The sequence below is a fragment of the Thamnophis elegans genome, chromosome 1 (genome assembly GCF_009769535.1).
Source record: "Thamnophis elegans isolate rThaEle1 chromosome 1, rThaEle1.pri, whole genome shotgun sequence".
NCBI lineage: Eukaryota > Metazoa > Chordata > Lepidosauria > Squamata > Colubridae > Thamnophis > Thamnophis elegans.
The window spans coordinates 130,279,713-130,294,806 of NC_045541.1; the positions used below are offsets into that span (position 1 = coordinate 130,279,713).

Sequence of the window (15,094 nt, forward strand, 5' to 3'; positions counted from 1 at the left end):
AAAAAGCTCCGGTTTTTCTACTCTGTTAGCTATTTTACAAATGCACTAGATTTTTAGTATGATAGGGGTAAAAAAAATGCAAACACTTTGGCGATAGATCTAAAATCTAATGAGTACAACTGACAATCTAAAAATACGGAAACAGAATTTTCTACAGATAAAAAAAATAAAAAGCAATTCCTACTAAATCAGAATATTATCAAAAATTAGAAAATCAGAATACTGATACTTCTCAGGAAAATTTTCTCTTCTTTAGCAGCAAAAGCTAGTGAAAAAAAATAGAAACTTTGAAAATGGTGAATTAGTAGAAGTTAATAAACCACGCTGCTGGTGAATTCTAAGTGAAAATACTATCTTTCCTATCAATGTATACAAATAACTAATTATAAAAAGAGTCAGGATAGAAAAGGAAGAGTTTGGAAATATAGAAACACTTTAATCCAGAAAATATGATTATTCACAGTCGAGAATTCAAGAAACAGTCTCATCTAGAGGTAGAAAATGTTGTTAATTCACTACCAGAGCAACAAGCTATGAAAAAAAAGTGCTGGGAAAATAGCTGGACCACATAAAATATAACAAATGAAAAAATCACTTTTGCAGGTGTCAGAAATCTGTAGAAAGAATGTCAAAAAGTATGCAAAAAAAAATTAAAATTAGTTTGGAAATGCATGAAAAAATGTTTTTCAAAGACCTAGATGAACCCTTAAGAAATTTTCCACAGTGCAGGGATATTTAGATGACAATGAAATATCTAGTGCTGTTTTAGACAGTGGGAAATCAGCTTTTATAGAGGGAAGAAAAGAAAAATTATTAGAAAGAAGACTTATAATAGAAAAGACTAATGAAGAGTATTGTAATGAAGATTTTAATGAAAATGACTCCAATGATGCTGCAGATATTAAAGCAAGCTATGTTCATAATGAAAAAGAAAAACAAGGAGTTACTTAGGATACAAGGAAATTAGCTCAGTCACCATTTTCTATTTGTTTTTCTCCAGATTCAGTCATACATTCTGAAATACAGTACAGTGAAGCTGAAGAGCTCCAGTGCATTTCTTCTTTTAGCCACTATAAAGATCTCTTTAGTTTTCAGAACTTTCCAGATAAAACCATAAATTCTTTGCAAGAAATTAAAAGAACTAAGGCTAAAAATAGCCAATCTAAAAATAGTGTTAAATCACTACAGAAAAACAAAGAAATAGAAAATATGTTAAATCAGAAAACAGCAAATCTGAAGGAAGATATTTTTAACAAAGATATTTTTTTTATTTTCACCAACAATGCAAAACAATGCAGGCAGTACAAATGTAGCAAAAGATGCTAAGTTATTATCAGAAACAATTTTTCCTTCATCTGAAAAACATTTTTCAGAATGTGTAATAGATCCTTTATTACAGGATCAAAAAACATGTGATAAAAACTTTGACAAACCACACAAAAGCTCAGAATTACAACTTAGTCTGCAAAGATCAACAAAACAGTATAAATCTGTGAAGAGAGCTTCCTTATCTAGAAAACAATACATAAACAAAATTAAATATTTAAATCTAAAAGATTTGGATGAAAGTACACCTGCCATATGTTACACTGATGTCATGAAGAAAACTGAGATTTCAGAACCATTGGTTGGTTTGTATTCAGAAAAATATGATATACAAGAAGATTTTATAGATTCTAATAAAGAAAATAAATTTGTTGAGGTGAAGAATGTAGTAAGCATATCACCTGGTACTGTGAAATTTCCCCCCGCAAGTTACAACGAAGACTATTTGCAGAACAAAAGTTTAACTAAAAGTATGAATCAGTTTTCTCAAAAAAGAGCAAAAGTACAAATTCATGAATCAAAACAAATTTTGCAATTGTCTATTGACAATCAACAAAGTAGCAAAAAGGTGCAAAAAAATGAAAAGTATCCAAATAACTTAAAGCAGGAAGGGATATCTCCATTCATTGCAGGTCAAGAACTATTTCAATGTGAAAAAGAATTTTATGGACTTGTCAAACATAATTTGAATTTTGTCACTCACAGTGTGGAAAAGAAATACTTTCAGGATCCACAAATGCAGATAGGTGAAAGAAGCAATGAAGTAAACAGTTCAGAAATAATAGAAGAATATTATGATAATGCTCAAAGTTGTGATGTTTCTTCATTACCAAAAACTATTGAAAATTATGCTCCCCCAAAACAAACTATCTCACATTATCCTGATTCTCATACTTTTTCTAAGAAAAGTATTCATTTACTACACATGTATGAAAGTCAGATATATTCAAAAGAAGGTTAAAAACAATTAAAAAGCAAACAAAAGATATTAGCTTCTCATGTTGATCAATCAGATAAGGAGAAAAGCATTATAACAGGTACAAGGCCTGATAGAAAGCATATAAATAAGGTAGAATATACCACAAAAACATATTTAACACCTAATTTAGAAAACAAGATTAAAATTTTAACTCAACATAAGAAAAAAGATGGCATTTTAAATACTGGAGATACCGAACCTGAATTTCAGCAAGAAATAGTACCACTAATGTTACCTGTACTAGTAGCAGGATCTCAGAAGAAAAGTAAACACAGTTTAATCGTTGAGTATAATAATTTACTTCTTAAAAAGCATGGCTTATTAGATCCTTTTGTCAGTGAAGATCTAGTGCAACATTTAGACATTCAGAGGGAAGATTCCAAATCAGATCTTAGTATTAATTTAAAGCTTGTTGAAGAATCAAAAAAGATTCTTCAAGCAAGTATTTGTGTAGAAGAACTGCAGCAACTAGAGCAAGGGTTTGAAAAGCTTCAGTACAATATCTCCATTTCTCCATGTGAAGCTATTTACAAGAAAATAAAGCAAGCAACAACTTTGGTGGAACATCAACATAAATTAAATATTGGACATGAGAAATGTATGAAGACCAAAATGCATTTACTGCGAGAAGACCAAGGTCTTATGTGGGATATCAGAAACAACTGTGGAAGGCAAAAGACAGAATCAGGTACTAGGCCACTGTTTGGGTAATAAAAGTAGATAAACCAAAAATTCCTGGAAATGTTTGCTTTTAAACAAAGCAAAGAGCCTCTATTTTTTTTAGGCAGAATGCAACAACAACAAAAAAATGATGGCTATTTTACACTGGCAGAACTTCAAGATAATATCCTACCCCAGGGGTGTCAAACTCAAGGCCCAACGGCTAAATCCAGCCCATGGGGTGCTTATATCTGGCCCTCAGGACCACCCTGGAAAGAGCAAAGGACCAGCCTGGGTGCCTCTGCCAGTGAAAATGGAGCCTGGGAGGGGCATATGGGTCTCCTCGGGCACCGTTTTCGCTGGCAGAGCGCTGCAGGAGGCTGTCACGGCTGAAAACGGGGCCTAGGAGAACTGGGAGCTCAGTTTTCCCTGGCAGAAGGCTAGCAAAACAAACTAAAATCAATGTTTCCATTTTTGCATTTGATCATGCAAGAAGGGACAGGAAAGAAGAAAGGGAAAGAGGAAAGACAAAGAAATAAAGGAAAGATGGGAAGAGAGCAAGGAAGGAAAGAGGAAAAGGAAGAAAGGAGAATGAAGTCAGAAGGAGAAAGAAAAGGAAGGAAGGATGGAAGGAAGAATGGAAGGAAGGAAGGAAGGAAGGAAGGAAGGAAGGAAGAATGGAAGGAGATTATAATGAGAGTGAAGGAGGTGAAGTCCTGCCTTAGCACTTGGCCACCACAGTTGCTCCTGACACAAGTGACAACAAGCTGGCCACGACCACTCTGGCCATACCTGCCCTGGCTACACCCACAAACACAGACACAACCCTGATGTGTCCCTCAAGGAAATTGAGTTTGACACCCCTGCCCTACTTCTAAGTGTAGTATTATTATTTTGGATGAAGCAACCTGATTTAAAATAAAAAAACAAACGGATTTTTCAATCATTAGAAAAAGTACAATATTTTCACAATATAAGGATAATTTTAGCAGATGTATTATTTATACATGACTTGGACTATTAAATGCATTGTAGTTCTTAATCATTTGGATTTTAATTATATATATTAGAAAAGAACACTACATTTAATTCTTCTGCATCAGTCTGGAAATCAGGACTTTAATATATTTTTTGTCATCATAGTAAGCATAAGATAAAGACTTCCAAATGTGAACAAGTCAAGTGGAATGCTCTAGAATCATTCCCACAATTCTGAAAATTCTCTTTTATTTTAATTTTCTCACCCCATTTTTTATAAGGCATATTATTTCATATTCATAAGCCTGATAAATAATAGCTGTCATTATATTCAAAAAATTATCCTGATTTTAGGACCTTCTAAATGTCTTGATAGTGATAATGGCTTGGACTTTAACAATTATTAGGAATGTTTTGCTTATATGGATTTAGTCCCCAAGTACTTTCACTCAAAAATCAGTTCTGATTCTGGGACATTCTTGGGAATGATGCCATTATTGTATATGCTTGTTGTTCATTACTGAGGAAAAATCTAGGTGTTATCTGGTTCCAAACATGGTGCTCTAAATATTGTTTAAAAAAATAATAAACCCAAAGGTGATTTGCTTAAGCTGGGTTGAGCATAATGTGTGGATCTAGCCATTTTGTTTATAAATGATGATTTTTGAGTCTTAACATATTGAGCAAGCCCAACTATGTTTACATATTATAGTTAAACAGTGTCATGGCGTGATTTGTGAATCCAGATTAAAGGTATTCTTAATTAAACAAAATTATTTTTAATCACTATAACGGAAATGAAAAAAATAGTTAAATGCAGGATCAGGTGAAAATTGGAAAGGACTACCTAATCTATCTCATACTTGTTAATTCCTCCCCACCTGCTCCCAGGTTCAAAGATATCTGTAAGTGTATATATGGTTACAGTTTACTTAGCTGTTGAAGTTTAAATTGTTTTCTGATACTTTACAGCACATCCAATAAATATTCAGTCAGAAATGCTTCAGTACCCAAGTAAATGGACAGAGGACTGCTACTTTCAAATATAATTTTATTTATATATTTTTCAGATTTATTTGTCACCCATCTCACTTTGAGATCACTCAAGGTGGCAAATTTTAGCAATTTAGCATAAATTCTAATAATGAAATTCATTTTTTCTAAATTATTTTCTTGTTAACTTTCAGTCAAAAAACTGTGGAAAAGCCCATATTTTTTCCAAGATATAAGATAATGATGCAGAATACAACCAGTTAAAATGTCATATAAATTAAATATATAATATGTAATTCTTTGCAGATAATGGGAAATTACCTGGCAATGGTCTCAAAGAAAAAAATCCTTTAAATTCAAATAAGGAAGCTCAGAATGATCAGTATTCTGAAAAAAACACCCCTCCCACAAATAGTAAGAAAAAGCCAAATCCTTCAGGAAAAAAATATCTAGATCAACAGGACGTCAAAGAAGAAGTACAAGAGAACAATCTAATGAATCAAAGTTGCATCATTAGTAATGGTAAGCAAACTTAATCTAAATGTTAAAAGACCAGATTTTAAAAAATATTTCATCTGTAAAGATAATAGGTAAGAACTGTTTTTTCTTTCTTTTTCTTGTGCATGAAACAGAAAATGAATTTCAGATAATCCCGAATATCAATACATTCTGTGCCATTATCACTTCTATTTTTTCATCTATGATACCTAGAGGTAACAAGGTAAGTTTCTTTAATATGAGTCTAGTTTCTGATGCTAATGCTAATCATAAAAAAATGTAGTATGGCTACCATGTCCAGGTAGCCAAAAATGTGGACAGACATCAGTAAAGAGACACATCATGTTCTGGCTCTCTATTGTTCTCTCATGTTTTTCAAGATTTTTGAAGTTCATGTATGACAATTTTTTAAAATATTTATTTAATATTTAAAATGTTGCTCATAATGCCTGTTAAGCTTATATTTTTTAAGATAGTTAAAGGTAGATGTGGTTTGTCTTATGGACCTGAACTACAATTCAAATTATAATTAACATATTTCACTTTTACTAAATTAAATGTAAATCATTTATGTTGGACAGCTTTTAGTGTTTGGTATCAGAAAGCAAGTATTATGACCCAGGTCACCTAGGCAGAGGCAGGCTTCCATATTGCTCTATTAATTCCACAAGAAATGGAGCTACAACTTAAATAGAAATAATTTAATGCCTTTATAGCATCTTATTAACTTCTCATTCCACAAATGGGGAAAGAGGTATATGATATAGTTAAACTTTGTAATGGAAAATAAAACTTTGAATGTTTTTATCTAAAAGATACCAACCTGTTCTGCCACATAGTCATTGTATTAGATGCTTTCCTAGTACATACTTTCCAAATACTAGATGCTTTTTTATTTTTCAATTTGTGAGTTGGGGGAGGTTGCTTCAGTTAATTTTTCTATTATTTCTATCATATAATGTCAAGAGTATGAAATGTTGGTTTCTATTTTGGATGAAAAAAACAATCTATGCATAGACAAACACACATACCCGTAGTTTTTGGACTATAATACGCACTCCCCCCCCCAAAAAAAAATGGGTGGAAATGTCTGTGCGTCTTATGAATATTGAATATTGTGGCGATAGGTGGGAGGGGTTAGTGCGGTGCCAACCAGCTGTTCTAGAACGGGCCACAGCGATGGTGAACGGTCCGCGGCAGTGGCGAATGTGTGGCAGCAAACAGGCCAGATGAATACCAGATGGATGCTGGGAGGCAGAAGCAGATTTCCTCTCCTTGTTTTTCTCCCAAAAGCTAGGTGCGTCTTATAATCTGGAGCGTCTGATAGTCCAAAAAATATGGTACATAAATCCATGGCTAATATGTTGTATTCATGCTATGCATCTCAGTTCCCCTTTAGCATAAATTCACTGATAATTTCCTACCTTTTAACATCTCTTGCTCTTTCTTCTTCTCCTTTGTTTGATAAGCAAGACCAGAAATGTGAACCTTATGGATAGTTTGTTTTGTAGGTGTCATATAATTGAAAACATAGTTGTCTTTAATTTTCTTCTGGGCAACTTTAGAAATGATGTTTTTATTGAGTGATGTTCCTTTACCATTTATCTCTTGCATCAGGCAAAAGGTTTTCACTTCTGTCAGGCTTTTTTATTAGAAGTTAATTGTATGCTTTAGCATTTTAGTTTTGCATACCTACTATCTAACCTTGTATTAATTCATTTAAATTTTAAATGTTATTTTACAGCATGTAGGCTTCTTCTTCTGGAGGGTAATATAGCAGATCTGTGTAATTTGTTCTGAAGGGTGATATACCAAATCTAAAAATAATTAAACTATTTAAATGAAATTCTACATACAGTACACAACACAACATGAAATTGTTGCTGCCCTACGTATGCTGGTGGGCAAAAATGACATAAACCTAGGGCCTAGGTCTGTTAAGAATAGAAGAGGTTTGCATATAGAAGTAAAATGACATTGAGGCAGGAACTTGTTATACAAGTTTCATGTTCTATCTGAACCTGTTATTTTGCTTAGTTTCTTGCTTCATTTATATTTAAATACCACTGATTAGTAATTAATCATAAGGGTAAAAAGCAGAGGCATATATTTAAAACAGCTGATACAGATCTTATAAAAATTAAGTAAGTGGCATAAAATTATTTTTGCCAAATGCAAAACATTCCTTTCCATGCAAGCAAAGCATATCCCAGCAGTGAATGTTGTGTATAAAGTGACAGTTATAGAGCTATATATAAAACAATGCAGTGGTGGGTTTCAAAAATTGTTGGAACCTACTCTGTGGGTGTGGCCTCCTTTGTGGGAGTGGCTTGCCACCCATGTGACCGGATGGGAGTGGCTTGCCACTCATGTGACCGGATATGAAATTATGAATTAGGACTTAGGTCGGTCCAAGTAGCTATTCAGAAACTCTGACATTGAAGCATGCAAGTCTTAAAGCTGTCAAGTTACAAGATCCTTGCCAGTGGTGGGTTTCAAAATTTTTTGGAGCCTCTTCTGTAGGTGTGGCCTGCTTTCCGGGTCCACTGGTGGAACCTCTTCTAACCGGTTTGGTAGATTTGACGAACCGGTTCTACCGAATAGGTGCGAACTGGTAGGAACCCACCTCTGAAACAATAGTATATTTTATCTTGAAAAAACAAATATCCTCAGCCTACAAGTCAAAGCCAGAATGTTTACTGCTGGAGTCTAGACATACTGTTTCACACCCGAATCCATCTCATTGTTGGTGGCTTTAACAATTTGTTCCCTGACCTTTTCTATTAAAGTTTACACTTTCAGTCCAGATATTATGTCAAAATGACATGATTGTGTAAGCAGAGCATTAAAGACAATGGTGCATTTAAATATGTCAGCTTACCTCATATGAAGAGCTTATGTCTTCCAACTCTTCATATTTAAATAAGGAACATCTGACCTAAAGACATGTTGACATTTTCTGTCATAACTAGTCAAAAGATTTTCACTGTGTGCATAAGCATTTTTATATTTTTATTACACTTCAAAGATGTTTCAATTAACATTTATTTATATATATATATATATATATATATATATATATATATATATATATATATATATATATATATATAATGTCATGATGTTATGCTATGTTATGGTGTTATAGCATATTATATAACTACAAATTACATTTCCAAAATAATAGAATTTCCAGAAAGAACCTAATCTATTAACTATATGGTAAAGTGATTTCAGACAGCAGAATAAACTATTTTTGATTTTTTTCAGAATAGAAATAGAATTCTTTATTGGACAAATGTGATTATAGAAAAACAGGAATTTGTCTTCAGTGCATAAGCTCTCAATGTACATACAACAATAGTGATAGATCATTATCAGAGGTCGGTTCAGCCAAACCGGTAGTGGAATTCAGGTCTGGGTCGCAGAACCGGCAGTGACCCAGGCCTGCCACGCCCCTGAACTGGTTCCCTCACTGCTGCTGGGCCGCCACCATTTTGGTTTTTAGTGACTGCACATGCGCAGTTCACTGTAAATTGTTCTGTGCATGCGCAAAGAACAATTTACATTGAACAGTGCACATGTGTGCAGCATGTGTTGCGCGCAGGTTGCAAACCAGAAGTAAAACCAGCAGCAACCCACCCCTGATCATTATCATAGTCATTGTAAAATACATTCATCATAAACCATTAGATACAACACTTAATGATAGTAATGGATACCAAACAATTTAAATCGTAGGCTACAAGCAACGAAGTTATAGTCATAAGAACATAATGATGGTAATACTGCCTTTTTAGATAGTTTGACAGTATTGTGGAAATTAGTTGTTTAGCAGAGTGATGGCATAGGGGGGGAAACTGTCCTTGTGTCTAGTTGTTCTAACAACTAGTGCTCTATAGCGTCATTTTGAGTGTAGAAGTTGAAACAGTTTATGTCTAGGATGTGAGCGGTCTCTAGATATTTTCACAGCCCTCTTTCTGGCTTGTGCAGTATATAGGTCCTCAATGGAAGGCGGATTGGTAGCAATTGTTTTTTCTGCAATTCTAATTATCTGTATAAGTCTGTGTTTTTTGGATTTGTTGCAGTGCCAAACCAGACATTTATAGAGGTGCAGATGACAGACTCAATAATTCCTCTACATAACTGTATCAGCAGTTCCTCGGGCACTCTGAGCTTCCTGAATAAACAATTTTATTTTCTGAGTGACTAATATATCATTACCTTGCAAGAACGTGTGAAGGAATGTTCAAAGTCTGCCTTAGGACAGAATTTCTCAATCTTGGCAACTTTAAGAAGTTTGAACTTCAACTCCCAGAATTCCCCCGTCAACATGCTGACTACAGATATTCTGGGTTTTGAGGTCCACAGTCAGAGGTGGTGTTCAGCAGGTTCTGACCAGTTCTGGAGAAACATTAGCGGAAATTTTGAGTAGTTTGGAGAACCAGTAAATACCACCTCTGACTGGCCCCGCCCCATCTATTCTCCGCCTCCCGAGTCCCAGGGAGGAAATGGGGAATTTGCAGTATCCTTCCCCTGGAGTTGGGAGGAAATTTTACAGTATCCTTCCCCTGCCACGCCCACCATGCCACACCACCTCCACCAAACCACACCCACAGAACCTGTAGTAAACATTTTTGAATCCCACCGTCAGTTCTTAAAATTTATCAAGGTTGAAAAACACTGCCTTAGCAGGTAGAGCATGTGAGAGTGGCTAGTTGCAATGCCAAGTACTGCATTGTCTTCATGGTATCATGCGTGTAGATAATCGAATCAACATGCATCCATGTCGAGACACGGATAACAGAGCTTCCGCTCAAACCAATAGCTCAGAATTAATTAAAACATTAATTAAATATTATTTTTTTAATCAGAAGTAAGGGAATGCGAACTTGTGCTATCTTCTGAATCTGCGTCAGATAATACAGGTTCGTCCTTTGGAGAAGTAAGAAGTCCTTCTTGCCCTCTCCTCCCTACTACTTCTTTAGAGGAAATTATTTGTTGACAAGTTGGGGATTGCTTTCTATCTGCTGGTCTCCTCCCCTTTGGGCAGACATAAGAGCACTGCACATCAAAACAATGAGACACAAGAACAGTTTTTCCCGGAACACCATCGCTCTGCTAAACAAATAATTTCCTCACCACTGTCAAACCATTTACTAAGGCTACATTACTATTACTTCTCATCGTTCCTATCACCCATCTCCTTCCACCTATGACTGCATGACTATAACTGTGTTGCTTGTATCCTTACAATTTATATTGATATTGATTGTTTCCTGATTGCTTATTTGTACCCTATCACTATCATTAAGTGTTGCACCTTATGATTCGTAATGAATGTATCTTGTCTTTTTATGTAGACTAACAGCATACGCACCAAAGACAAACTCCTTGTGTGTCCAATCACACTTGGCCAATAAAGAAGTCTATAAATTCTATAACATGGTTTCTTCCTCTTCCCCTCCCCGGCGCTGCCAGTGGTACATCCTGATAGCCGTCCGAGACAGGAAGAGGCGGGGCTGGCGGCGCTATCGGGGCTTCTTTGGTAGAATCGCAGCTGATGCAGTAAGATGGCAGCGTCTTTTAATGTCGCCGTTGCTGGGGGCAGTCCGGAGGGCGCTGTCGCCGGGATTTTCGGGCTGGGTTGGAGGGACTGCGTTCAGCACTACTATGGGTTGGCCTTGAGAAGTGCTCGGAGCGTGAGTGTGGGGGGACAAAGGGGGCCGATTGGGAAACAATGTGGAACGAGGGTCGATCGGCCCTTGGCCGAAGCTAACCTGCCGAGTTCCCTGGGATTTGGCGCAACTTCTATCAGACGCTCAATTTCTAGGAGTAGGAGGACGGAACGATACGTGGCTGCTGTGTGCTGCAGCTTTCAACATCGCGCGGCCCCAGTTCCTCATAGGAGACGGTGGCCGTTGTTCTGCAAGGATAAGGACATTTCCCCATATTCTGCTGTTGTTCCTGGTTTCTGTGATAAAGACCAGATTCAAACGAAGCCTCCAAAGCTAGGGAAAAATGTCCCCGCTGTGTTGAGTCCTGTTCTTTCAGTAGTTGCATGAGGCAGTAATTCGGATGAAACTTCCATATCGCTAAAGCTTGGCGTTACGAATTGTAGGTAAAGGCACGTTATTCTTGCTAGAAAAATAGAAAAGTTCAGCCTCTTTACAGGTCTGTAGAATTGTTCCTGTCTTTTCTTTAGCTATACATATTAATAATAATAATATAATAATTATTATTGTTATTTATTGTCAGTGCATATGTACAATGAGATTGGTTGAGCTCCCAAGGCCCAGTAACTATGAGGCTGGTGGCTTTGGAAAATTAATGATGGGAACAGAAGTCCAGTATACCTGGAGGACGTTAGGTTAAGCAACGCTGGGCATGACTAACTGAAATGGGCATTGTAAATCAGACCTTTGCACAATGTTAGTGATGAAACTTGGATGTTTGAGCTGTGTTGAGAATAGATAAAGAGGTCCAGGTTCAAGACCTTGTTATTTGAGATACCAGTTTTCTAACCAGCCACAGCAATTGAGCAGAGTGATGGTGATGCTTCAGATCCCTTTAGTTGAAACAATATCATTTAGGCAGTGTGTTTTCTTTAGTGCAGTAGATACCCTCTGAAATGGCATCCTCCTGCTCCGTGGCTCCCGCCCTATAGCTTTCTGGAGGCTGTTAAAACTGTGGCTGTGATCTCTGGGTTGAGCTAGCATGGATACCAAACTTTTGCTAGTTTTAGCTGCTCTGGGGTATGTTTAGCTGTTGCACTCTTCCAGATTAAATTTTTTTTTAAATTGTAAGCCACCCAGAATCTTTTGGGAGTTGGTCAGTTTCCAAGTCTCCAAATTGAATAAAGATTTGTCTTTCAGTGTACTGTAGTATTTGAGGTCACATGAGGCGAGGATTATAATTTGTTTGGCATAAAGTCTACTGCAGGAATTATTGTGTAACTAATAAAACATTAATTAGCTGTACCTTTAAAAATCAGGATTTGCACATGTGTACTCTGATTACCGGTATGTCTATAAAACAAGGAAACTATACTTGTCACTTTTGTTGATGACTTGTGGCAGGATCTGAATGGAGACATTCTGTTCCTACTGGATTTATTAGTGGGGTTCAGTACCATTAATTGCAGTATCCTTCTGGACTGCTTGCAATAGTTGGAGAAAATATTTTGCAATGGCTCTACTCCTTCTGAGCAGGCATTTCAAACTGGGGCGGAAGATGAAGAAAGAGTTGAGGCCACTTCCCTTCTTTTTAAAAAAAAGAAAAATCTTTTTAAAAATCTGCTGGGGGCAATCATCTGTCAGTTTGGGTTAAGGTGTCATCAGTTTACCATCACCCAGGGCCAAGCAGGAGATGGATGGAAATACTGACCAAATGCTTAGAAATTGAGGGTAACTGAAGGAGACACTCAGGTTAAAGTTGAATCTTAGCAAGATGGATTTTCTGTTTGCATAGAAGTCCTCTGACTCTAGATTAGTTATATCCATTATTCCATATGGACTGAACATCTGAAGATGCAGGTGTACACTGTGGAAGTTTTTCTGATCTCATAATACCTGCTAGATCAGCAGGTAGATGCTGTAGCCAGAACAGCCTTTGCCCAACTTTGGTACTGTACTGAAGTTAATTGTGAGTTGTTATTACAGTGGTACAACAATGTTATATGACAGCCCTATGAGCAATGAGACCCCCAATGTAATATTCTGATTAGAGGCTGAATTCCACATATTGATTACAGTTATCAGCCAAATCCTTGGTTTTAGGCTCCTAGCAGAATTCTCCTTAGCATCTTTCATTATTCAGCAATTTTGCCTTAGCACTGATTGAAGCACTGAAAATAGGCAAATTTATAATGTTAACTTTCTCTTTAGCTGTATTTCTCATTTTGTCTATAACATTTTCTGGACATCATTTGTGACAAAAGGTGAAAGTGGACTAATAGCATAATCTGTTGCATGTTTAATTAGGTTAGTTTGATTTACTTGTTAAAGTTGTTTAGAATTGCAGTTTATGACCATATTTTTTTTTGCACCTTATCTGTAAGCTCCTTATAGATTTATATTGGAGTAAAGAAATATTAGGTTCACTTACTTTACTATATGATTGTTATTTGAGATATCATTTCTCAAGTCATTAGTATTTATTTGCCAGCATATATTCAACAAATTTGAAATACAGAGTTTCTGATAATAGTATAGTCACTTCCAGAAAATAAAGAAAAGTAAACACTATGATTCAATTGATAAACAGTACTTGGTATTTATTTGTATAATTGCCCTGATTAATGTAATGTAACTATTCCCTTTCCCCTTTTATGTTTATTATGCATTTTAAGTGGGGAACATTTTATTAAATGCTGTAATTATGAATTAATATGATCAAAATATGGAAATTGTGTTAACAATTGTTCTGTCAGGCTTTAACTTTGTTTTCCTTCTTTAAAGGTTGTCTCATCACTCCCTGAAAATATGAGACCTGGTCCCGATCTCTTTGGGTTTTCATGGGAAATTGTTATAGTTGCCATATTTACTATTTTACTGTTCTTATGCAGGATGTATAAGTCAGTAAGTATGCAGTGTGGCATTAAATTGGAATTCTGTAAAATCATTCTGCTAAGCATCTAGCTAGAACAGATTTTTATACCATGTTCCGATGCATGCTTATTTGCCAGTAGGTCAATTTATGGATAGTTAAGTTTAAGACTGCAACCCTAAATTGTTACATAGAATCAGGAGGATGATCCTCTCTTCAATCAGAATATGTATTGAAATATTTAAAAAAAATAAAATTAAGCTCAATAAATTTTGAGACTTATTAGCACATTTTATTTTCTTTGACTAAACTTCCTTTGGAATATTTAACACAGAATAATTTGACATAATTTGTATATAAGAACAGCACTTTGCAAAATGTAAATTATAATAAAGAATATAAACTCTTTTCCCTTCTTACTTAAACTAGCTTTTTGTAAAATCTCTTGTCTTGTGAAATGATGATTATACAAGCTTTCTTTCCTTGTCCTGTTTAAATATTTTGGTAAACATCCCATTGTAACTTAAAGCATTATACAAAATTTACTTTACTCTTTGCTTATACATTTTATAAATAATACAACTATGGACAAACTTTGCAACATTTCAGAATTACCTCCCTTTGGGAAATGCTTGTAATTTTAAGCCAACTTGGTTTGATTTATTTATTTGATTTCTATAACTGCCCACCTCAACAAGAAAATATCATAAAACATAAAAACAGTTTTAAAAATTAAGATAATTAGGCCAGGAGTCCCCGGGCCATAGCCCACTACCCGTTCTTGAGCTGTTTGGGACCAGGTCATGGAAGTGGTGGGTAAGTGTGTGTGTGCATCTCCAGTTGCACAAGCAGCATGTGAGTGCATGTATGTGCTCGTGTGCCTGCTGCTTGTACAAATGGATCTGTGCATGCATCCACTGTTCATGCGGATCTATCCCTTCTCTTCCCCCTCCCTGTCAGTGCAAAGCCAGAAAGGTTGGGGAACTCTGAATTAGACAATACAAAATAAATATATATATATAGTATCAGGCCTGGGTACATAATCAAGTCTTCATGGCCTGGCAAAAAAAACCATGAAAACTACCACCTCCCCACAAAAGTGGAGATTGGACA

The 15,094-nt window shown here is 35.7% G+C and overlaps 1 protein-coding gene across 4 annotated transcripts in view; it reads left to right on the forward strand.

The window, feature by feature from the left end:
- Window positions 1-15,094, forward strand: part of MIA2 (MIA SH3 domain ER export factor 2) — a 50,727-nt gene that overhangs the window by 11,641 nt on the left and 23,992 nt on the right. For 2 of the 4 annotated variants that reach the window (XM_032231175.1, XM_032231183.1), the window contains exons 5-7: window positions 5,243-5,458; window positions 5,569-5,657; window positions 13,894-14,013. In XM_032231175.1, coding sequence (XP_032087066.1) covers window positions 5,243-5,458; window positions 5,569-5,657; window positions 13,894-14,013 — 425 coding nt within the window. Of the gene's footprint in view, window positions 1-1,326; window positions 2,994-5,242; window positions 5,459-5,568; window positions 5,658-10,864; window positions 11,003-13,893; window positions 14,014-15,094 lie in introns of those variants that run through there. The other 2 variants (XM_032231191.1, XM_032231199.1) reach the window with 2 other exon arrangements.